General features: G+C 38.4%; 4 protein-coding genes across 5 annotated transcripts; all 4 read left to right on the forward strand.

Annotated features, from left to right (window-relative positions):
* The first annotated feature begins 1,408 nt into the window (after window positions 1-1,408).
* LOC133709653 (probable thimet oligopeptidase) lies at window positions 1,409-9,120 on the forward strand. Of its 2 annotated transcripts, XM_062135461.1 has the most exons (20): window positions 1,409-1,635; window positions 1,729-1,850; window positions 2,053-2,216; window positions 2,323-2,413; window positions 2,495-2,674; window positions 3,242-3,322; window positions 3,707-3,787; window positions 4,461-4,553; window positions 5,314-5,394; window positions 5,470-5,632; window positions 5,764-5,884; window positions 5,972-6,044; window positions 6,535-6,642; window positions 7,221-7,318; window positions 7,418-7,463; window positions 7,621-7,717; window positions 7,952-8,025; window positions 8,101-8,205; window positions 8,375-8,455; window positions 8,592-9,120. In XM_062135461.1, the coding sequence occupies exons 1-20, from the start codon at window positions 1,485-1,487 to the stop codon at window positions 8,700-8,702; spliced, it is 2,121 nt and encodes a 706-aa protein (XP_061991445.1). In that variant the 5' UTR covers window positions 1,409-1,484; the 3' UTR covers window positions 8,703-9,120. The 2 variants fall into 2 exon arrangements, with proteins under 2 accessions (XP_061991445.1, XP_061991447.1); XM_062135463.1 differs by lacking the exons at window positions 8,375-8,455; window positions 8,592-9,120 and adding an exon at window positions 7,818-7,855 and having other exon boundaries at window positions 8,101-8,207.
* Window positions 9,121-9,928: 808 nt separating this feature from the next.
* On the forward strand, window positions 9,929-13,859 carry LOC133709654 (serine/threonine protein phosphatase 2A 57 kDa regulatory subunit B' theta isoform-like). Its single transcript, XM_062135464.1, has 3 exons — window positions 9,929-10,188; window positions 10,368-12,004; window positions 13,227-13,859. The coding sequence occupies exons 2-3, from the start codon at window positions 10,796-10,798 to the stop codon at window positions 13,584-13,586; spliced, it is 1,569 nt and encodes a 522-aa protein (XP_061991448.1). The 5' UTR covers window positions 9,929-10,188; window positions 10,368-10,795; the 3' UTR covers window positions 13,587-13,859.
* A 1,774-nt stretch (window positions 13,860-15,633) lies between these two features.
* On the forward strand, window positions 15,634-19,512 carry LOC133708527 (serine/threonine protein phosphatase 2A 59 kDa regulatory subunit B' eta isoform-like). Its single transcript, XM_062133992.1, has 3 exons — window positions 15,634-15,940; window positions 16,095-17,768; window positions 18,661-19,512. Exons 2-3 carry the CDS (start codon window positions 16,551-16,553, stop codon window positions 18,973-18,975), a joined length of 1,533 nt encoding a protein of 510 aa, XP_061989976.1. The 5' UTR covers window positions 15,634-15,940; window positions 16,095-16,550; the 3' UTR covers window positions 18,976-19,512.
* Window positions 19,513-19,709: 197 nt separating this feature from the next.
* On the forward strand, window positions 19,710-22,630 carry LOC133708528 (acyltransferase Pun1-like). The gene has a single exon (XM_062133993.1). The coding sequence runs from the start codon at window positions 21,185-21,187 to the stop codon at window positions 22,517-22,519; it is 1,335 nt and encodes a 444-aa protein (XP_061989977.1). The 5' UTR covers window positions 19,710-21,184; the 3' UTR covers window positions 22,520-22,630.
* Window positions 22,631-24,196: the final 1,566 nt, after the last annotated feature.

Raw genomic sequence — 24,196 nt, forward strand, 5'->3', positions numbered from 1 at the left:
TATAAAATTTCTGAGCGTAGTCGCTTCCAAGAAATTAGGAATTTCCGAGCGTAGTCGCTTCCAAGAAATTCAATTCCAAGAGGGGTTGGATTAGATCGAAACAATGATGTTTGCGGTCGATCGTTTTATCTCAACAAACTCTAAGTTTGGAGGACTCTACAAGCTCCAAGCTTGGAGTGAGCACAAACCCCCACAGTTTGGCTTAATTTGGTCTCCCCTATGATAAAGAAAGGGGGGTAGAAGAAGGGATGTTGGAAGTCCCCGAGAAAAAGAAGAGAAAAGTAATAAAAACTTCAAAAATGAGAACTTTTAGAAAAGTTTACCTTGAAAAATTGCTGGAAATCTTGACCCGAAAAGTTGGCAGGAAAAATGTTGCCGGAAAAGTGGCCGGAAAAAGGTTGACCGGCCTGCTGACGTGGCAGTCTGGTGCTGACGTGGCAAGCTTCTGGGCTTACTTCCGTCTTCTGGGCCTCTGGGTCTGATTGCTTTTTGGGCCGAAAGCAGGGCTGGATCCGCTGGGCTGTGCTGCAGTTTGACTGGGTTGGGCTTGACTGGACGAAATCTGGCAGATGCAGACCGGCAAGGAAACGTCAGGTGATCTACTGGCGGGTTCGGGGTCTTGCCGGCCGGTTCCCGGAAAATTTCCACCGGTTCCTGGATCCTGGAGTGGCGTGGCAGCTTCTGACAAAATTTGGCGGTGATCAGTGGACGGGAAGGATGCGAAATCAGGCAGAAGATTGACGGATTCTTCTTGGGGGCCGGTTTAGTCAATTTCGGCGGCCAGTTCAGGTCCGGCCGGTTCTGGGGGTGGCGCTGCCGGTTCTGGGTTCCTGGGATTGAGAGCTTCAAGGTGAGCGGTGGTGGTTTCTGTGGTTTGAAGGCTACGAATTTAGGGTTTCAGGGTTAGGGCTTCGTGCTGATAACGTGTTTTAGAGAAACTGAAATTGAGAGAAATTCGCTGTGTATTCTCATTGATAATAGGGGCCTCTTTATATAGAGGATTATAATGCATAGAATATCAATCATACAGGGAAAGTAATCTTACATTGAATATGAACTAGATCATTCTAATTTAACCCTATTACCACTAGGTCAAGTAACCTAGAGTTTGGGCCAAACACAAAATAGGGTTTTACTTGAACATCATCAACATAAACTCGTACCAAATTTTTTTTCTTTTTCTAAATTGCAATATTCAAATCAGAGCCAAGTCGGGTCATACGAAACGGGTCAAGGTCCATATCCGGCTCAACAACCCCTGAATTTAAGCAACCAAAGCCCGTCACAGCGACAAATGATAAGGATAGGCCTTTCCCCCATTTTTCAAAAAAAATAAATTTCAAATTAAATTAAAATTAATTTCAATAAATGCAATTTATCGTCCGGCTCATAAAAACTCGCCCTCCTTTTCGTCCCTCACAAGATTTCCCTCCCTCCCAATTGCCGTTTGGTAAGAGAGCGAACACAACCAAAAGTCCAAAACGATGACGGAAAGTCCAGGCGGCAACGCCGTCAAAATGCCGAAGCGGAACCACCGCCTAATAGCCGTCACCGGAGCCGCCGCTCTCCTCGCTCTCGCCGTCAACCTCGGAATCACCGCCTTCAACTCTCACAGGAACAACAGAAAGAAGAAAGGTCTCTCTTCACTACTCTTCTCTTTTCGTTTCTCTTAGCTTTCTTCGCATCAAAACAATGCTATTTGCTCAAATTGAACTGCGGAAGTTGCAGATCTTCAGGGCTCGAAGGTTCGAGTTACTCTATCGGCGTCGGAGATTTTGAAATTGGCCGACCGAGTCATTTCCAAGTCAAAAGAGGTCCACGACGCTGTGGCTTCGGTTCCGCTAGATAAGGTTTTGAAGCAATTCACTCATTTCAGTATGATAATCCAGCTGAATAGCTCATGCATTTGAATTCTGCTACGAATTTCGCTTTTCAAGCATTTGTTTATGCTGAGAATATGTAATTTTAATGGAGGAAGTGTAATTTTACTATTGTAGTGGTTAATTTGAGCTGCTTTTTTTTTTTTTTTTTTGTATGTGTTGCATTTTGCAGGTCACGTATATGAATGTTATTTCACCACTAGCTGAATTGGAAGCGCAGCAATTTCCACTTGTACAGTCTTGTTTGTTTCCAAAGATGGTGTCTACTAGTGATGATGTTCGAAAAGCAAGCGCCGAGGCCGAGCGGAGAATTGATGCACATGTTCTCACCTGCAGGTATTGTTGTTTTTTTCGGTGACTGTCTTTTATGTGGAGTGAGTTGAACCGTGCATAGTGTTATTTTCGGCTTTGACTGTGTTTTGTGTGCGATGACATTAAACAGCATGCGTGAGGATGTGTACCGTGTTGTCAAAGCTTTTGCTACGAGAGGAGAGTGGGTGAATGCTGAAGCAAAGCACTATACTCAAGCCTTGGTAAGGAGTGAGAACGTTTTTGTGTTTTTGGTGTGTAGAAGAGTAAATGCTGGATGTTGATTCTTTCCCAATCAGTGACAGATGAGAGACTTTGAACGTAATGGGTTGAATCTTACTTTAACTAAGAGAGAGGAGATGCAGCGTGTGAGAGTCCAAATTGATGAGCTAAGCTTGCGCTATATCCAAAATCTACAAGAGGATTGTTCTTTCCTTGTCTTCACTGAGATTGAGTTGGCTGGGGTACCACAAGAGTTTCTCAAGGTATAGGATATTTTTCCCATCATTTTTAAATCAACCATATTGAACGCCGCATATGCAAGTTCACTTGGGCTGTATTGTGGATGAAGTTTCCCCAAACTTAATTTCAGATTAATATAGTTTTTGGTGCTTGTTTGCAACCAGTAAATTATTTAGGATGATACCTTGAATTCTTCAATGTTCTCAGTATCAAATTAAGTTTCTACCCTGGATTGTATCTGACAATGATAAGTCAATGATCCCAACTTTCCTTTACTTGTGGATATGCTCATGTTGAATTAGAAAAAATAGGAAAATATAAGGCAACATGGAATACCATTAGTCATAGGCAAGCTTGAAGGGTTAAACTCTTTTCATTTCCTTGCCAGCCATTTCCAGTACAATTCATTATGTATGTGTATAATCTTTTATTTTATATGTAACTTTTTGAAATATGAACTCAGTTAAATCATGTGCAAGAAAAATAGGTAACTAAGCTCATCATTAATCGATATACATTGTCTTTAAATGAGTCAGTAAGCTTCCTACAATAATTTGTTCAATTTCTGAACTAATATTGTACATGTGCAGAGCTTAGACAAAGCTGAAAATGGTAAATTGAAGGTGACCCTGAAAAGTCATCATGTGGCGGCAGTACTAGAACTTTGCGAGGTATGCTCTGCGGAGTTGTTTTATGTTTCTCAGTATTAACAATAAGTATCTACCTCTGTTTGTATTTGGCAAAGATTAATTGATGATCCCAAATTTTTACTTGTGGATATGGTCAAGTTGAAGTAAAAAAGATAGGAATGTATAAGCAACCATCAAATATCATTAGGCATAGGCAATCTCCAAGGGTTTTAGCTCTTTTCATTTCCTTACCAGCCATTTCCACAAAAGTCATCATGTTAAGGTTCAAGACGATTATATTTGGATATGTTCCGTGAATGCCAGTAGCAACAGACATTGAATCATTGATAATCCTTTTATTGTTACTTGATAGTTTCAGAACATCTGTTAGTTTACTCTACAAAATTAATTTAAGCTCTTGTGAAGGTTGGAACAACAAGGAAGATGGTAGCAGTGGAATATGGAAAGAGGTGCGGAGAAGTCAATCTTTCTATCTTAGAAGATTTGGTAATTATTGTGATTTTTACCCATTATCGTAATTCCAGTTTGATGATCAATTTTTAAATCCATTTTATCTCTATACAAGGATATCAGTGAGCCCTTAGTTTACTTCCCATCTTATGAAGGCTCTTTAGAAGGTCGCTCTGTTTTATCAACTGATACCCTCTTTGCCCAAAGAAATTCCCAATTTCCGAAATATTTGTAGTTTTTATATATGTGCCATGACTTTTAGATTACAAAGAAGCTGTTAGATATGTCATTGGCTCCTTTTCAAAATCGGTCTATTGCAGTTAATAGGGAGAAAACTTATTGGAATTCATTAGCATGGCAAATTTTGGAAGTTTAAAGTTGTGAAGTTACAATATCAGTTGAAGGTTACACATTGTTAATTGGATACTGTAGTTGTTACGAGTTCAATGAACATGAGTCTAAAGTACTAAACGTTTGTTGTTGTAGCAATTCTTAGTAACTAGTTCTTTATGCATATCTTCGGTTCCCATAGTTAACTGGTTTTGACTTGAAGATCTTCTAGAGATTATTATTGAATATGGATCAAAAAGCTTGTTTTCTATTTGCCATTGATTTTCTGTGTCTCCTGACTCTCCTCACACTTCTGATTATTATTATGTAGCACTGAAGTATATGCACATAATTTTATTCCAATGTTTTAATGGTTCAGGTCCATCTGCGCCATAAGTTTGCTCGGTTACTTGGCTATTCAAATTATGCTGACTATGCTGTTGGTCTTAGAATGGCAAAGACGCCTGCAAAGGTTTGTGTGATCTTGCCTTATTGTTAAGATAATATGTGCAGTGGTAACTTGGTGAAGTGAGAACTGTGAGATGAAGTCAAAAGAAAATTATTCATGATGCATTTGTTTTGTTCTTCTTTCTGAATTTGTTGAGGAAGGGTTGGTCAACTGGGGATATCTTAACCCATTCTTCATGATTGACGTGCATTATTTTTGAAGTACTACACTAAGAATGTAAAGGATAAGAAATAAACTGTGTAAGTGGCCTGTTTCCGGTGAACCTTGATTCTGTTGACTTCTTTTCCACTAAGCAGAAGTCTAGAGAGATGTATATATTAAAAATCCCCTGTTTGGTCGGTCCCTCCTCGAATTGGGAGGCGCTGGCGTCATCCATCATGAGCGATTCATCATCAAGGGGATTTACTTGTATTCCCTTCTGAAAAGTGCATAGATCATGGGGATCATTCGGTTGTTGGTGCTTGCCGTTTAGCTTTTCAGATACTCAAGGGACCTCAGGTCTTAGTTGACTGACAATGATTAATTAAGGAAGTTTGAGTAAATTCTGCTGGGATTATTGGCTGTTCTGCTTCGTGACCTTTATGATATGGCCCTGCTTTAAAGTTTTATCCTTCTAAAGGCTTTAGAAAGTTGTGTGAAGTAGCCTAGTAATCTTAGATGGTGATCAAAAGTATGATTGAGCCTCTGTTGTAAGGACCTTCACATTTGTGATCACTTACCCACACTTGTTTCTTTAGCTCATTTGTGCTACGGTGATATCCAGGTTTTTGAGTTCTTAGAGGACATCTCCAATAGTTTGGCTGACTCAGCTACCATGGAGCTTTCTTTGTTGAAAGATTTGAAGGTCAGAATGATTTTTGTATTTCCTCCTGGTTTGGCTTATTTCATGGCTGATTCTTTTCTCTCTTATGCGGAATAGAAAAAAGAGGAAGGAGACTATCCATTTGGAGTTGAGGATCTACTATACTATGTGAAGAAGGCTGAAGAACAGCAGTTTAATTTTGACTTTGGAGCTCTCAAGCAATACTTTCCAGTAAACTTGGTTTTATCTGGGGTCTTCAAGATAGTCCAAGACCTGTTTGGTAATTATTCGTTTTACTGTTTAGAGACTTCCTTAAATACTAAAAATAAAATCTATTTTACTATATCCATAAACTTATCCATATCATCATTGATAGTAGCGATAGCTCAACTGCTATTTTATTTCGTGCAGGTTTAAGGTTTGTGGAAATTACAGATGCTGAGGTTTGGCATTCTGATGTTTCCGCGTATTCAGTTTTTGACCTGAGTTCTGGTGAACTGTTGGGCCATTTCTACCTTGATATGTACACAAGGTTAAGGAGAACTTATGTTAAAGGTTTACCTATTCTTATGTTATCACTTGAGTTATGAATAAATGGGTTTATGTTGTCTTTGAACAGGGAAGAAAAATATAGTCATACATGTGTGGTGGCTCTTCAAAATGGTGCTTTATCATCCAATGGATCACGTCAGGTTGCGTTCTAATTTGTGATGAAACATGGTATCCTTGTAGTGTAGGTTTATTGAGATGGAAACTAATGTTGTACCTGTAGTGAAAGAATACAATTGCTTTTGGTGATGGCAAGTGATCCCCATCACCAATGCTACCACAACATACATCAATTACTATTTTTCCCAGGAAATGACTTACTTCTGCATTCATTGATTTTTTTTTTCCCTTTTCATTGAAGCAGATGGTCTTGGGAAATTATTTTCAGGATGATTGATCTGGATTGATTTGTCATTTTCTTGGTCATAATATGAATTTTCTTCTTTTTATTGCCAAAGTGAAAGTGGCTTTGAGTTGTAGTTCAGATATCTAATTGTCTGTCATATTCACCCAAAAAGAAATGTGCCTAGACACAGTATTGGAGTATAATCTAAACCATTTATCTTGTTTTGTTAACTTATCATTTGTCTTTTATCTTGTGTTTTTAACTTATCATTTGTTTTCTGTAACTAGATCCCAGTTGCGTTATTGATATCTCAAGTCCAAAAGGATGTTAGCGGTCATCCTGCATTACTGCGATTTTCTGAAGTTGTGAACCTTTTTCATGAGTTTGGCCATGTGGTATGTTGTATGTCATCATCACATGCTTCCTTTATATAGTTTCGTATAAGAACTCTTGTATGATAAGCGTGAATCATTGCAATTCAAAATGCTGCACGGTTGAATGGTAGTCAGTCACCTTCATCATTTGTGAGTCGTATCTTTACCAACTAACAGGAAATAATGCTTTGCCTGCCTCTAAAAATATTTTAACTAGGCAATGCACTTGCACACACTGTGAGGTGGATGACATATGAAAGATGGTTGACATCTGAATCCTAAGAGTTACATGAGTGATAGGGGAGTTCCTCTGTAACCAGTTGTGTCTTAATAAGATGTAGAGATTAAGTTGAGGCCTTTTGTACTGCTCTACAAGTAGAAATGTCCTGAAATGAAAAATTTTGAGTACAGCTAATAAATCACAGAAAGAGAGTTTATTCTTCTAAGTCAGTTCTGGTAGAACAGATTAATCTAGATGTTGGATTTTGATGTGTGGATTCTATATTTTGAAACTTAGTAAAGTTTCTAGTCTGATATATTGTGTATTGTGATATGTTGTCCACAAATAAAAGTTCCTTCTGTCAATATGTATCTTATAGGTCCAACATATTTGCAATCGTGCATCATTCTCCAAGTTTTCTGGTCTGGGTTTTGATCCAGATTTTGTGGAGGTTCCTGCTCAGGTGCTAGAGAATTGGTAAGTAACAGATCATATTGTTCCCTTCTGTATAGACTTGGTCTACACTCTACTCTTTACATTCACACTTCTTAACACTGTATATTACTAAATTTTCAGGTGTTATGAAAGCTTCAGTTTGAAGTTGATATCCGGCTTCCATCAGGTGGCACATATTTTCTTTATTTGTTTATTTTATTTAACTAGTAGATCCTTGGAAAGTCTATCCCTTTCCCCATATGGAATTCTCATTTTTCAGTAACAATGTTTGCTTTTATTTTTTCCATATTATGGAAAAAATTGCTGATATCTATTACTTGTAGGATATAACAAAGCCTATTAAAGATGAAATGTGCAAAGCCATTAAAAGATGGCGATATTCCTTTTCAGCCCTCAAAATGAAGCAAGAGATTCTTTATTGTAAGTCCTCTTGGCCCTCAAATTAATTGGTTTGGCTTTCGTTTGGAAAAGAAATTCACATAGAAAACTACATGTTGGCTACAATTTTTGCTTGGAAAAGCTTTACTTCCTCAAATTTCTGCCCTTCTTTTTGTAAAGGTATGGTATTGGCTAGTACATTTAGTTCATTTAAGAATATTCATGCAGATATTTCTCCTTATCTTGTCAAGAACGTAAAAGTGTCTGTATTGTCAGGTCTTTTCGACCAAATCATACATTCTGCTGAAAATGTTGACATAGTTGAGTTATTCAAGCATCTTCATCCAAGGGTACGTGGCTATATGCAGTTATTCCTTTATAAATTTTTGTTTTGGGCTATTGATATTAACTATTTGTTTTCTCAGATCATGTTAGGTTTGCCAGCATTGGAAGGTGTCAATCCAGCTTCACGGTTTCCATGTAGTGCCATTGGTTATGAATCTTCTTGTTACAGCCGTATTTGGAGTGAGGTTTGTCAATTCTTCATTCTCGGAAATAGTCAAGCAACATATCTTTTACAAACTACAATAACAACTCCTTTTATATGTAATCATTGCCCAATAATCAATTTTGGAAATTTCATTCTAATTGTCTTTGGTTCATGACAATGAGTACTGATCCCCTGATTTGTACCGGTAGGTCTTTACTGCGGATATATTTGCCTCAAAGTTTCATGATAGTTATTTGAACCAGTATGCTGGCATGCAGTTCAGGAACAAGGTAACCCATATCCTTTCCTCTTTTATAGGTGTCCATGTGTGTCTGGTGCTGATTTAGTTTTCTTTGCTGAATCTTTCAATTATTATTATTATTATTATTATTATTATTATTATTATATGACTTGTTGTCATTGTAGGTATTGGCCCCAGGAGGATCAAAAGAACCGATTGAAGTGTTAACAGGCTTTCTTGGGAGAGAACCATCAACTCAAGCTTTTATCGACAGTAGATCCCCATACAGATTGTGATGTATACATATTTTACTGAAGTTACCACCTCCATTCTGTCAGAATGTAAGACAGTGCTCTCTCAGTATCTTCATGGTCTTGTTACAAGTAATGATGTTCGATTTCTCATGTTTATTTTATGGTCCCATTTTCATGCTAGAAAAAAGAGAAGTTGGTAGTATTTGTAACTAATCTTTATATAAGCAAAATGAATTTTGAACTAAGGTTAGGTCCAGACATGCGGTGCAGGCTGCTTAAGAGCTTTGTAGTTTTCGTCGCCCCAGAGTTGTAATTATCATTCTCTCTTTTGTTTAATGTAGTCATCTATTGATCAAAGACGACTGCACCAAGTTTTCAATCTTTGACATCTTCTTCAATGCGTCAGTGCATTAGTCTCGATTGTATTGTTATTATTGTATTCCATTTTTGTATTTTGTTATATGTTTTTCATCTTTGATTCCCTTAACCACCCAAACGTGCTGGTTTAGATTGACCGGCGTTGTGTTTTCATTTGCATATAGAACTTTGTCAAAAACTTGCAATTTCTGACCAATTCCTTTTCCTCATGATTTGACGGTTGACACCTTTTTGAGTTGAAGATTGAATATTCCTACGAAAGAAACCCTTTCCTGAAACCAAAGAATTAAACTGACCAACAGAATGGACAATTACATGACAATAGTTTAGTGGTCAACTAATTTTATCAACACTTTCTTGAAACACAGTACTTTTCCCTTGCACATATTCTTTGCCCCTTGAACACTAGGGAAGGAATTGGCCTAAAGAAAAAGAGAATGAGACATCGAAAATGATATAATAATATTGTGTTTTTTTTTGGTTGTCAAATATATTTTCTTTTATGCTTATATAGATAGAAAATTCAGTGATGTATCGGAAGAAAAAATGTGACATTGACGAACACGGTACATAGTTGGGTATAAGAATCAGGGAAATATATTGAAATTCTGTCACCATTACTTTTCGTGAAGTTGTAGCTAAATTCTTCATTTTGTTCAGAGATTCGATTACATGACGAAAGGGTAGGGATAGGAGACCGATACCTTCATAAAGAATCTCCATTCTATGTAAGTAAATGTGCCTACAGATGAAAACTCGAGTTACTTCGGAGCATCACTGGATGGTAAAATTTATTTTATCCTTGGGGTTTACCCTGTGGGCCGAGCTCCGGAAGAGCCCACAAGCAAAGCAAGCTGTCTATTTTTTTTTCCGACTGAAAAAGGAAAAAAACGAAGAAAGAAAGAAAAACGACGTGATCGGGTTTTGTGTGTTTTGACTCGACTCTTCCAGAGGACAGAGCCCAGAATCAGAGAAAAAGAGTAGGGAAAGACACCCACGCACTCTCTCTCTCTCTCTCTCTATTTCAGATTGACCCCAAAGCTTTGTTCACAGCAAAACAGGGAAAAGAATCAATCAAATATATTCAAAAAGAAGCAAACTTTCTCAGTCAACAAACTACAACCAACAAAGAACGAGTCTTTTCATCTCTGTAAGCCTTTCTCTTCCTTATTTCCCATCTGGGTTTTCCTCTCTCTTCATCATCATCATCATCTTGCTGTCTTCTTTCATCTTCTTTTGTTCTGCTGAATTTGAATTTGAATTTTCTAGAGCATTGTTGTTTTGGGAAGCTGCGGTTGTCTAATTTGTTGCTTAATCTGTTTTCATTAGGAGATAAAATGGGGGTTCTTGAATTCAATTTGGGAAGCTCTTGCTGATTTTTGGAGTTGGTCATCTGGGTTTGTAAGTTTTTAGTGGAAAGTTCGAGTCTTGGTGGTGAGAAGGTTAGAGATTTGTGGGAGTCTTGTTGTTTCTGTGAAAAGGGCATAGTGCTGAAGGAGGGTTTATCTTCTGGGAAATTGAGATTCGGGCTGGGTGTGATTTGTGGTGTTAGGCTAGCGAGAGTCTGGGTTCAGTTTTCAGATGAGAATGGGGGTTTGTGGCCCCCTTGTTGCTTTGTTTTCAGAAAGGCAGACATAAAAGGTTCTGGGGTTCTTTTTGTGAATCATCATACCTGAGTGTTTTCTCGACTACTTTGGGAGTCTTTGATACTTGTGTTGTGCTTTTTGGAGGGCGGCATTTTGGTTGGTGTATAAATTATGTTAAGACAGATATTAAGTAAGGTTTCCCGGAAGTCTTCTAAGCATTCTGAAAGTCGGGATGGAGGCCATACATTGTATTCGAATGCTCCCAACTATTCGAAAAGTGGTGAGCTAGGGACTAGCAAGTCTGGTAATGTGATCTCATCTGTACCAGCTGGTAGTTTTGTTTCAGATGTTGGGAAAAGTAATGGCAACAAGAATGCAAAGGGTGTGAATTTGAAGTTGAATGGCTTTGTGGCGTCTTCCTCTTATGAAGCATTGCCTGGATTTAGAGATGTTCCCAATTCTGAGAAGCAGAGCTTATTAGTCCGAAAGCTAAACCTGTGCTGTGTTATATTTGACTTCACAGACCCAACTAAGCACCTGAAAGAAAAAGAGATCAAGCGCCAAACACTGTTGGAAGTAGTGGATTATGTGACTTCAGCAAATGGTAAATTTTCAGAAACTGTAATGCAAGAGGGTATTAAAATGGTGTCTGCAAATTTGTTTAGGTCATTCTCTCCGCAGCCACGGGAGAACAAGGTAGTAGATGGCTTTGACTTGGAAGAGGAGGAGCCTTCAATGGATCCTGCTTGGCCTCACTTGCAAATAGTTTACGAGTTCTTGTTAAGATTTGTCGCATCACCTGAGACGGATGCAAAATTAGCTAAAAGATATGTTGATCACTCATTCATTCTTAAGTTGCTTGATCTTTTTGACTCCGAAGATCCTAGAGAGAGGGAGTATTTGAAAACAATTCTGCACAGAACTTATGGAAAATTTATGGTGCATCGCCCATTCATCAGGAAGGCTATCAACAACATCTTTTATAGTTTTATCTTTGAGGCTGAGAAACATAATGGGGTGTCTGAACTCCTAGAAATTTTGGGCAGTATTATAAATGGATTTGCTCTGCCACTGAAAGAAGAACATAAGTTGTTCCTTGTTCGGGCTCTAATTCCCTTGCATAAGCCAAAATATCTAGCAATGTACCATCAACAGCTATCCTATTGCATTACGCAATTTGTAGAAAAAGATTGCAAGCTTGCTGATACTGTCATAAGGGGTTTATTGAAGTACTGGCCGGTCACCAACAGTTCAAAGGAAGTATTGTTTCTTAGCGAGCTGGAGGAGGTTTTAGAAGCAACTCAGCCATCTGAATTCCAGCGCTGCATGGTTCCCTTATTCCGCCAGATTGCTCATTGTTTGAACAGTTCTCACTTTCAGGTAGCGGGTCTTTCTATACTTTTTATGTTTTTATTTTATTTAATTTGTATATATGCATGTTTTAGTGCACCTATTCCTCTTGAAACTTACTCTAGTTCTGCAGTCATAAGAGTTCTCTGCATCATTTTATTGTAGTCCATGTTGACCATAACACATAATCAGGAGCATTTTCTTTCTGCATCACATCCTCAATTAAAGCTGTTTCTGAGATTCATTCTTACTTGGGGATTTCCATGTACTAAGCCTTAACTCATGTGTCACTGACAAAAAGGAGGGAGGAGGGGAATCCCCTTAAGCTAGTTGGACTTTTTTGTTCACTTTGTTAGTCTTCCCTCTGTTATCACTTTAGGATATCTTTGCTGGAAGATTTAAGTATATTGAGGTCTTTTGAAAGTTGTTCGTTCACAAACTTACATAATTTGGAGATAATTGTGTTCCGCCACATTGGAATGGTTAAAGAAATTGAAATGAGACATTATAAGATACTGAGTAAGTGCAGCCAACTCCCGGACTGATATTGCAGTTTGTCAAGGTAGTTTGTGGCCTTTCTAATGTGTGGGAGGTGCAGTTTATGCCTGTTTGAGGTTGGGAAGAAAACTAGAAAAACTGAGTTTAAAGCTTAATCTTTGTGATATCTCATGTGGTCAAAGTAGTTGTCCTGCAGTACTTGAATAGTTTTGTTCAGTGCCTCACGGTTTTAGCTTTCTCTATGAAAATTAGTGTTGGCTGTTGTGAGGACTTAGAAAATTTCTTGGAGAACTTGGGTGCTTGTTGGATGTCAGTTTGGTTTGACATAGAGAACTTTAAAAGTACCATTTTGATTCATATTGCGTTCTGGTCTTATTAACAGATGTATGAAATAAATTGTGAACATGTTCCATGAGCAGCGTTCTCTGTATCTTTTTTTGGTTTGGATCTTGCAGGCTATACTCCTTTGAACTTAAATGGTTATGCATGTGAATTTTCTTAGCAGTGAATGAATTGGAGTGAATTTTGACCGAGTCTCTGAAAGTTTCACACCAGCCAATATATAGAATTTGATATTACTATGTATAAACCCTAAGCCTATTTATATAAGGATTTCTATGGTAAAGGTTTGAAACTGCAGAAATAAGTAGATCCTATGCTAATTGCTTAGTTCCATAGTGATGTTTCTTTGTAAATAGCTTCCTGAGCAGCTTTCGCTTCATGAATCTAATGCAACCAGTACTTGTTGTGTCAGGTGGCAGAGAGGGCTCTGTTTCTGTGGAACAACGATCACATTGAGAACTTGATCAAACAGAATCGTAAGGTTTTACTGCCCATTATGTTCTCTGCATTGGAGAAAAATGCTAGAAACCATTGGAATCAAGCTGTTCATAGCTTGACCTTAAATGTCCGCAAAATTTTCTATGATCTTGATCCCGAGCTGTTCAACGAATGCTTAGAGGAGTTCAAAGAAGATGAGTCGAAGGAGGATGAGGTAAAAGCACGACGTGAAGCCACATGGAAACGTTTGGAAGAAGTTGCTGCAAAGAAGGCTTCGAGCAACGAACCTGTGCTTGTTCGTGGCAGAGCACCTCTGCGCACTGCTTCACGTTAGCTGGAGAGAGACTGTTGACAATTCAATGACATCAATATTTTTTTGGGTTGAAACGGGATTGGTTCAGGTGGAATACTCATGCTTTGTTAATTGCTATATGTATGATGTAGTTCTAGGAAAGGTAGGTTCTGGCAGATAACCAGTCTCCAAGAAACTTCTGTCTGCCTCATTGATTTGTTTCATTTCTAAGTTCTTTTGTAGCTGTTCTTTGGCGTAAAATTATATACAGGAGTCTGCAATTCTGGAATGCAAAGCATGATTATTCAATCACTACATTAATGACTTGAAGACTTATTAGGCATTCTCCTCTTTTTAACGAAATAAATTAAATTCTGAAGATTAGGACACTTCTTCTGCGGCCATTATTTCTGAAGAGTAGGCATTTATCTTCTTTCTATAGTTTTATGAGTGCCGAAAGCAGTTTTATCTTTGAGAATCTTGGCATTTACCTGATCGTCAAACTGTCAATTAAACTAAGAAAAGACAGCCTTGTCGGCAAACGTGTATAAAAAAGAAACATTTTTGCCGATGAACTATGGTGGACAAAAATCTAAAAAGAAGAAGAAAAAGTACACTTTCACAGACGAACAGTTAGCCTCTCGTGTTTAAAAGGGAGACACAGCTTTTGGCAACCAATGATAAGTGGGATCAAAGATTGAGTGGTTTAGCTTAGCTCATTGAGTTTGTAGCGTAACCCAAAAGTGGTCATTAGAGTCGGAGACAAATGGTGTGGTTGCCATTCCATAAACCGTGAGAGATACTCCACCACGCATTAGAGAAAGAATCAAAGCTGTTGCCAAATGGTGAAGTTGAAGAAAAGAAAACTGATCATCAGTAATAGCAATTAGTACCGGTAAAAGGAACCTCCAAGTAACATGTGATATTGGATTTCACTTCTCCCCAACTCCATAGGAAAACTTGGAATATGTCATTGTAGCATAAGTCTTCAAGAGAGAGCTGGGCATCAATACTGAAAGCTCCAGCTCCAGCTCCACCTCCGTCGTCGTTTTGATCGGCAAAAATCATCGGCTGGTTTCCTTTCAATGGCACTGTGAGATGAGTTGTGTTCTTTTTTACCTTGGTTAAAGGAGGTCAAATTCACCTAAACAAACCTCTGCTTCTTGTAATAAGCCGTGACTTGAATATAATCATGTTGGATCGAATAGTCTTCGTTGGGGTTTTGAACCGTCATGTTTAGGTCTAGACTTTAGTGGAGGGTCTTGCTGTTTGTTGTGTGTAATGTGGTGGGTAGTGAAGTTGGACTGGCTGAGTGAGGTATGAGTAATGTCAAACTTCGCTACATCACCGGTTGAAGATGGATGTGACCATAATAACAAAACCACTAAAAGAGCAGGGTGAAACATCGTTAAAAAAAAAAAAAAGTTTTCACTGGCATTATTGATGACTTAATGGGAACTCGTCCTGTAAAAACGAATTATCTCACCTATGACTGAAATATCAGGCATTTTTGTGTTATGTATTTGCTTTTGCTCACATAGAAAATTGAACATGTGCCCATTTACGTACGAACTACTGATTCCTACTAAGAACTGACTGTCAATAGTTATATTGTTTGAGAAACTTCAATTGCTTCGGGACTCCACAATATCAATTTGCAAAGATAGAATGTTTAACATCTGTAAAAGTTTTCACTTACTTTGTCTCCACCTTCTTGTGAAGTAGCGTTATCTTCTTTATTAGTGTAGAAATTATTTTATCTTTCAGAATTTATCTGATTGTTAAAATATTTAGAACAATGAGTTTTTAGAATTAACGGAGACAGAATAAAAAATTAAGTTAAGATTAGACTAAAGTCTAAAACAGAATCTACTCAATTCTAATGTAACTAAAAGAATATTCAAGAGAATTCGAAATAAAGTGAAGTCTGCAATTACGAAGGATTGTTGTTGCGGCCATTCTTTTGGGACACTCTTAAAACAATCATTAGCGTCCCAAAATAAGGTTGTGGTTTGATGAGTTGGCGATTTTGATGTTGCTGGCATTGTTCTTCCTACAAGGGACTCACATCGCACTTAAAACTTGTTTAACAAAATAATTTCCTTTAATCCAAACTGTGAGCTTAGTTATGTGTATTGGGATTGGAAAGTGAAAGCCTTCACCTTAATTTTCTCTCTTTTCCCCAGCTTTCATTTTCTCTTCTTTACCTTCTCTGAGACTCACTTAAGGGTTTTAAACATAAACATATAATAAGGATTTGTGACATTGTCAAAAGTCTTGTCCTTCACAGGGCTGTTGTGGTCAGCTTGTCTTGTTCCTCCATATCTCTCTGACCCAAAGAAACTGAAACACAGAAAAAGAACCTTGCTTTCTTGCTTCTCTTCGACTCTGCTTCTGTGAGTGTCAAGCCTTCATTTTGGATACTATATTCTATGTTTGTTTCTGTGTTCTTTTGCTTTTAGCTTGCAAAGCTCTTTGCTTTTTCTTTTGTGAATTGCTTTTTTTCATTTGATCATTTCGTTGATGTGGGATGCAATCTTTGTGTTTCAGATCGCACCCAGATCGTGTCAGCCACTGAGCCAACTTGGGTAGCTGCTGATTTGGCAAAGCTCTTCAACGTTTGCTCAGCTGGAAGAAGATTAAAGATAAGAGCTTCTGGTGTGTTTACATGTTGTTATTTGGGACCTTGTTATTGGTTTTTGAATTATAAGGTGTTTCTGCTTCTGGGTTTGACTCGGTGAGTGTGAGAGAGAGAGAGAAAGAATGATACATCAAAAACAAGACTTTTGGTTGCTTTGATTATTGCTTCTGTGATTAAGTTTATGGAAATGGGTGTCTCTATCTGGGTTTTCAATTTCGAATAAGATGGATTATGTTGTTCATTGGTAATGGGTTGCTTGTATTGGGGTCTGACTCTTTGATTTGAGGTGTGGATTGGGTTTTGGTTTGAAGGAGCCTGCTGCGTTTGATAGGATTTGTGTTTGTGGTCATTTTGTTGATCAAGTCATGATCAAGCAGATACTTGGTAGGCTTCCAAGGAAGCCCTCGAAGTCTGCTGACAATCGTGAATTAGGGGGTGCATCTGCATCTTCTTTAAATGCTTCAATCAGTTCAAGAAAGAGTGACTTAGCAAGTGATAGGCCAATAAACGCAAACAGCATACCCGTTTCGGACCTCGATGGTGCTTCGCGTTTTGCAAATCGTGGTGGAAGCAAGCTTCCCCCAGTTGTAAATTCAAAGCTGAATGGTAGTTCTGTGTCTGCTTCTTATGAAGCCTTGCCGGCATTTAGGGATGTGCCTGGCTCTGAGAAGCAGATCTTGTTTATCAAGAAGCTGAATTTGTGTTGCACTGTGTTTGACTTCACTGACCCAGCAAAGCATCTGAAGGAAAAAGACATCAAACGGCAGACATTGCTTGAGCTGGTGGATCATGTTAGTTCTGCCAGTGGAAAATTTAATGAAACTATCATTCAAGAGGCTATAAAGATGGTGAGTGTGAATCTGTTCAGGTCACTCTCTCCACAACCCCGTGAGAACAAGGTTTTGGAATCTTTTGATATGGAGGATGATGAGCCTTTGATGGACCCTGCATGGCCACACTTACAAATTGTGTACGAATTTTTTCTCAGGTTTGTTGCATCTCCTGAGACAGATGCGAAGTTGGCTAAGAGGTACATTGATCAGTCGTTTATTCTCAAGTTGTTGGATCTCTTTGATTCTGAAGATCCTAGGGAGAGAGAGTATCTAAAAACAATTCTGCATCGAATCTATGGGAAGTTTATGGTGCATCGCCCATTCATAAGGAAAGGAATAAACAACATCTTCTTCCGTTTCATTTTTGAAACAGAAAAGCATAATGGGATTGCTGAGATGCTAGAGGTTTTGGGCAGCATAATCAATGGATTTGCTCTTCCACTTAAAGAAGAGCACAAACTCTTTCTTATTCGGGCTCTGATCCCCCTTCACAAACCTAAATGCTTATCAATGTACCATCAGCAGTTGTCATACTGCATTACTCAGTTCGTAGAGAAAGATTGCAAACTTACAGATACTGTTATAAGAGGCTTGTTAAAGTATTGGCCGATCACTAGTAGTTCAAAGGAAGTCATGTTCTTAAGTGAGTTGGAGGAAATTTTAGAAGCTACCCAGCCTGCAGAATTTCAAAGATGTATGGTACCCCTCTTCCGCCAAATAGCCCGTTGCTTGAGCAATTCACACTTTCAGGTAGTGATTTGTGTCTTCAACTAGTTTACTATTTTTTTCTTATGCTCTAAAATATTAGGCATGTTTGTACCCAGTAAGCTCTTTACTTCTTTTCATAAACAAATTCTGTCACTTTCTGGAAACACGCTTTTGTGTGAGGGAACCTATATCTTTCTTACCCTTGTGCCCCCTTTGCTTCTAATTTGTTGTTGTGTTAAGTTGGTAGACCCTATGTTAGTAACTCCAGATATATGTTTGTAAATCCTTGCAGTGTTGCATTTCCGCTTTCAACATTATTACTGGAAATTCACAGATAATTGCTTGTTTTGGACTGATGTAAGAGATTAACCTTAAACCTGGGATATAAGATTAGATATACATAAAATGTATCTGAGTCATATCTGCAGCTGCATATCTAGTTATCTAAATTTTTTTTTTTGGTCAAACATGTTTTCTGATGAACAATTCCAACTGGTGATCGACTGCTATGTGCTGGATTCCAATTTTTTTTTTCCAGCTATCTTACTATCGTTATGAACAATTTGACTGATGGTAATGGCATAATAGGATTCAAATACTGGTATGCCCTACCGAGCAGTTCTGAATAATAAATAATGTAATTTGGAGGTTAATTATTTAACGGGATCAATTGTTGACTCTATATTTTGTCATGGCTCAAGAAATATTTAAGAATATTATTTAAGCATAAGAAGAAATAATTTTGGACTTGACCTCAATTTCTTAATTGCCTTTCAATTTTTAGTTAAATTCCTCTCTTTTATATAAACTCCTGATTGAGAAGATAATAAGTAAGGATTGAGATTCTAGTTTGTTCTGATGAGTTCAAATGCCATGCCCATCTGATCCTTCCTGAACCAAAACCTTGAGCTGAATGATGCTTTTGCTTCTACAGGTGGCAGAGAGGGCCTTGTTTTTGTGGAACAATGAACATATTGAGAACTTAATCAAACAAAACCGTAGAGTCATACTGCCCATTATCTTTCCTGCTTTGGAGAAGAATGGACGCAACCACTGGAACCAAGCAGTACACAGTTTGTCGCTGAACATCCGCAAAATCTTCTCTGATGCTGATCCTGAGCTATTTGAGGAGTGTTTGCTCAAATTTCAGGAAGATGAAGCAAAACTGGAGGAGATTAAAACAAAACAAGAAACCACCTGGAAGCGCTTAGAAGAGATTGCTGCTTCCAAAGCTGTCAGTGGGAAGTAGCTTCCTGCCTGAACCCAGTCCAAACATCTTCAAGTCAATGATAGAGAGCCATATATTCTTGTAGCATGGCGGTCTGATACCTCTTTCTCACTGCTGTATTTGATTGTTCAGGAGGGAGTATCATGTGGTTGCGTGATTTGAGAGGTCAAACACTAATTGATGGGTCCATAATCTCATCTGTTCATCCCTCTATTTTTGGGCTTGCACCCTCATGTTCAGGAGACACTGTAGACAGCATTGAAGTTTGTGATTTTGGAGTTGCACAGATACCCGTATGCAAGATACCACAGAACAGGAGTTAGAAGCTGCATTACATATTCAGGATGGTGAACATAGTGGTATAGTTGATGGTTGTAAAGGTTAACATGAAGAAGCTACTAAATATAGGTAATTCTATTCACTTGGAGTTTTTGTTTAATTAGTTCAAGGTACTTGTTGAAACTGTTTAGTCTCATTTCAAATTTCAATATGCCTCTATGTATTATAATACCCGTCTTTTGGTCAGAAACTATCATTTTTGTGTGTGATCTTTTTATATACATATTGATTTATGCGCAAAAATGGCTTTCAGTTGAATATATGTTATTATTCGTCTACTATGACAAGCATGTTTCCCTCTTATTTTCTGTTTCCTGACCTAGTACATCATCATGAGTTTGCTGGCCTTTTACTTACTTTCATGTCATAGTTAGAAATGAATGAATGAAGAAATTATATTCAACTTTATTATAGGTATGATGAAAGCAGTAGTGAGACAGGGCACATATGCCAAGGACTCTAGATAAACTTTCTCAATTATGTGAACAATAAGCATGAACTACTTGAACCATAGAATTGGAAAAGAACCAGAAACCTAGTTGCTCAAGCTTAGGAGTTCAGTGGCAGAGAAGCAAACTCCGGAAGCTCATGATTGCGTTCATGTTTAGCCATGTCTTCTCCATCCAAGGCCTTCCATGCCTGTATTCAATCACCATATCTGTTACTCATAAATATCACAGCATTTTGATGGGCACGTTAGGAATGCATGCCCACATGGGTTTTCCAAATTCCACATCCAAAATCAGTGTTATAAAATCAAAACCTTATCCAACTGCTGTACCTTAAAAAATCACCTCGCCAGAAACCAATGCACTTACTTCCTCAAGAGGCTTGCAAGCTTGTGAATACCCACATTCACTCTGTAGTTTCTTGGCATAATCAAAGTTGGTGTTCCTTAACTTTTCTTATTTGAACCACAAACGCGAAACCATTCTCTCTCTTAAATTATCCCCATGGGAAATCACCATTTAGGGCTTACACTCAACTGGTGTACCCATTTTCGCATTCATACCGGATTCCATATGAGGGCTGTTAGAGCTTCACACAAGTAGGAGCAGCATCGTCCACACACAAGCCCTTGGATGCTTTGGCTTTAAGCCTGGCTAAACTGGATGCATAAAACACAAACCTCTGTCAAAATCTTTTCTCTTCTAATCACATTGGATGGCATGATGAATTCTATGTCCCTAGGTGGAAATATAGAGGCTGAACTTAGGCAAGGGGTAATGTTGGGTGATGTTGTAGCCGAAGCATTGAGGAAAGAAGAGCGTTGCACCATCCGCAATCTGGTGTGAAATGAAGATACCAGTACCCATACCACCACAGTCAAACAAGTTCAACTGAACAGCCATGGCCACAACTGCCTTTTTTGTCCTAATATTGTAGGGATCAAGGGCAATTGAAGTTGTTGCACTAACTTTGCTTTATTGTAGGTGTTTATTCTGGTAACCATGACTTATTAAATAATCTTATAAATAGAATGGTACCTTTGTCTCTTTGACCTTTACGATATGACCCTTTCTACATTGATCATGACTTCCATAATCTATAGTGCCCTTAGACATTGACATTAAATAGTGAAGAGAGAACTCTTCTGTCAATGTTGGTCACTACTTAATATTTGTATCATTGGCCAATAAAATGCTTAGGTATATACTTCTCTAATTAGTATAATATCTTCAACTTGATAAAATTTTCCTTATCTTCAGTTGTGATTTCCCTATCAACTTATATTGTTTAAGGGTCATAATTTACATTGATAATCAATGTGGAGCCACAACATTCAGAAGTGAATTATTAGGGATATGACCTCATTAGATTTCATCCTATACATACATGTTTCATTGTAAGGTATGCAACTTTGGATCTTTAGCATCAAACAATAGCAGTCATGACAAGCATGGAAGTTGAAATAATATCCAGAGAAACCATCAAACCTTCCACTCCAACCCTACCACATCACGGAACATACCACCTTTCTTTCCTTGAACAGATAAATCCTCGTACCTATACACCAGTTGTTTACTTCTACCCCAAGGAAGAATCTGATTCTGATCATAATCCTAATTTTGGTGATAAATCCAATCAGCTCAAGAAATCTCTATCAGAAACACTAGCCAAATACTACCCATTTTCCGGTAGGATCAGAGATAGAGTCTCCATTGATTGTAATGATGAAGGAGTCATATTTGTAGAAGCAAGAATCAAAGTCAAGCTCTCTGAAATTCTCGAGCACCCGAAAGATGAGGTGCTGGACCTGTTATTCACAGACAATTTACAGTGGAACGATGACTCCAATTTAACTGTCATCTTGGCTGTTCAAGTAAGCTTCTTTGACTGTGGTGGAATGGCAATTGGCATCTGTATGTCACACAAAGTAGCTGACACTTCCACCATGATCAACTTCATCAACGACTGGGCAGCCATAACCCGTGATCACAAAGCTGATCAATATGTGTCTCCCGAGTTTATTGCAGCAACTGTATTCCCCCAAGGTGAGATTCCACTGCTACCGCAATCTGTGATTGATAAAGGGGATTACGTTTCCAAGAGATTCGTGTTTGCTGCCCCGAAAGTTGCTGCCCTCAAAGCCATGGTGTGTGACAAAGTGCAAAACCCCTCAAAAGTTGAAGTTGTGACTGCTTTTATTCATAGATGTGCCATATCTGCATTGAAATCGAATTCTGGGTCCTTGTTGAATCCTAGTACCCTTTTGATCCAGACGGTGAATTTGCGTGGTAGAATGGTTCCTCCATTGCCGAAAAGCTCAGTAGGTAGCATGGTTTGGTTCTATGCAGTGCCCACAGCGGAGGATGAGAGTGTGATAGAGTTGCATGACCTGGTGTCTCAAATGAAGGAGAGGATGGCCCATTTCTGTGTTACATATGCCGAGAAATTTGGAAAAGAATGGCCTTTGATATTTATGGAGTGCATGAAAGATTCAAGGAAACTGTTTCAAAAACAAAACCTGGTTGTGTATAGATGTAGCAGTTGGTGCAGATTCCCAGTTTATGAAGCAGACTTTGGTTGGGGCAAGCCAATTTGGGTCACTATTGCTAGCTGTGTGATGAAAAATAGTATCTTTCTGATTGATACTAGGAATGGAGAAGGGATTGAAGCACATGTGAATTTGGAAAAGCAACACATGGATGTGTTTGAGCGTGATGCAGAGCTTCTTGCATTTGCTTCTCTGAATCCCAGTGCTAATATAGACTACAATATGTGATCTTTAGAACATAATTGAAGTTGGTGCTTGTTTTCAAAGGATCTTTGTAATCCCATGTTTTCAGTACGAGTTATCATTTTAAGAATAAGAATGTCTGAATCTTTCTATTGACATTGATCAAGTAAATATACCTGGATAACTAGCCTAGATAGAGCTTGTTGAACTAAAATCTTGGAGAACTTTTGTAACCCACCACTCTGTTTTGGTACAGTAATCTTTCAGATGAACCTTAACTACGTATAACAAGCAATATAACCATGAAGGTCAAATTAAGAGAATAAGACAGTCTAATAATCATAGATCGATCAGCTTTGCCGTTGTATCAGAACCTAAGCCTTAGCCCTGGTCGAAACTTGTTTTAGTCTCGACTACAATTCGTCCAAACCCTTCTTGTTTAGACCAAAACCCGTTACTCGTTCACCGTTATCCGTTGGCCGTTATCCCTTAGCCGTTGGTCGTTATCCCTTTTCCGTTGGCCATTATTTTAAACCCCAAACTCTAAGCCTTAGCCCCGGTCGAAACTTGTTTTGGTCTCAACTCCAATTAGGGCTGTCAATTTCGACATGACCCGATAACACGACTCGAAACCCGCACGAAATAAAGCGGGTTGAACCCGCACGATTAGAAAGCGGGTCGGCAACGGGTTAACCCGTCATGACCCATTTAATAAATGGGTCGGCCGCGGGTTAACCCACCAACGACGTTTGGAGTATTTGATCCTAGGATTGGACAATTTGAATTATTTTGTTTCATTATTATTGGATTTAATTATTTATGAATTATATATAATTATTTATATTTTTTGTCTTATGGAGTTCTTAGTAAATTTAATCAATTTATGTCTTTTTTTAGTTAAATGGGTCGCAGTGTTAACCATTAAATGGGTTATTTTGTCCAACACGACACGACATATTTATTAAATGGGTTAAGTGGGTTGGAAACGGGTAACCCGTTTAATAAATAGGTTGAGTTTGAATTTAAATTTTTGACACGATTAATAAATGGGTCGGGTTTGGGTTTGTCTCTTGTGGCACAACATATACCTTGATCCGACACAAACCCAACTCGACACGATCCATTGACAGCCCTAACTCCAATTAGTCTCCCTTCTTGTTTGGACCAAAGCCCATTACCCGTTAGCCATTACTCGTTACCCATTACCTGTTTGCCATTATCCGTTGATTGTTACCCATTCACCGTTACCCGTTGATCATTACCCGTTCGCCATTATCCGTTACCCGTGCCATTGCCGTTACCGTTACCAGTTAGCCTTACCCTAAATCCCATCCCACAAACTTTGTATGCATTCCCAAACTCGATCGTCCAACATTTACATCATTCTTAATTTGCATGATGATGTTGTCGGGTGTTGGGAGTAGTAATTTCTCGTTCCATTTGTGAGGAGAACATGCATTTTCAGCTGTCTGGGTCTGTACCAAGTTTCGGTTAAGAGGTGACCAGTGTGGCTGTTGCCGCAATGCAAGTTCTGGTGGGATGAGAGAATGCCAAGAACTTGCATACACACTTGAAGCGCATAAGAGACTTGGCCGGTAGCCTGGGAAGCATTAGGTAGTGTATGATTTCCCTTGGGAGCTCTGGATTAATATCAACTTCCATTGACAGTGCTGCTGAAGAAAAAAATAAATAAAAGAAATTAGGAAAATAGAAAGCTAGTGA

This window comes from Rosa rugosa, chromosome 5 (genome assembly GCF_958449725.1).
Source record: "Rosa rugosa chromosome 5, drRosRugo1.1, whole genome shotgun sequence".
NCBI classification, from domain to species: domain Eukaryota; kingdom Viridiplantae; phylum Streptophyta; class Magnoliopsida; order Rosales; family Rosaceae; genus Rosa; species Rosa rugosa.

Coding starts and splice junctions, on each gene's coding strand:
- LOC133709653 (XM_062135461.1), top strand. CDS start 1,485: ATGACGGAAAGTCCAGGCGGCAACGCCGTCAAAATGCCGAAGCGGAAC. Junction 1,851..2,052: donor CTTCGGTTCCGCTAGATAAG/GTTTTGAAGCAA, acceptor TGCATTTTGCAG/GTCACGTATATGAATGTTAT. Junction 7,718..7,951: donor GAAGCAAGAGATTCTTTATT/GTAAGTCCTCTT, acceptor CTGTATTGTCAG/GTCTTTTCGACCAAATCATA.
- LOC133709654 (XM_062135464.1), top strand. CDS start 10,796: ATGTTAAGACAGATATTAAGTAAGGTTTCCCGGAAGTCTTCTAAGCAT. Junction 12,005..13,226: donor TGAACAGTTCTCACTTTCAG/GTAGCGGGTCTT, acceptor TTGTTGTGTCAG/GTGGCAGAGAGGGCTCTGTT.
- LOC133708527 (XM_062133992.1), top strand. CDS start 16,551: ATGATCAAGCAGATACTTGGTAGGCTTCCAAGGAAGCCCTCGAAGTCT. Junction 17,769..18,660: donor TGAGCAATTCACACTTTCAG/GTAGTGATTTGT, acceptor TTGCTTCTACAG/GTGGCAGAGAGGGCCTTGTT.
- LOC133708528 (XM_062133993.1), top strand. CDS start 21,185: ATGACAAGCATGGAAGTTGAAATAATATCCAGAGAAACCATCAAACCT.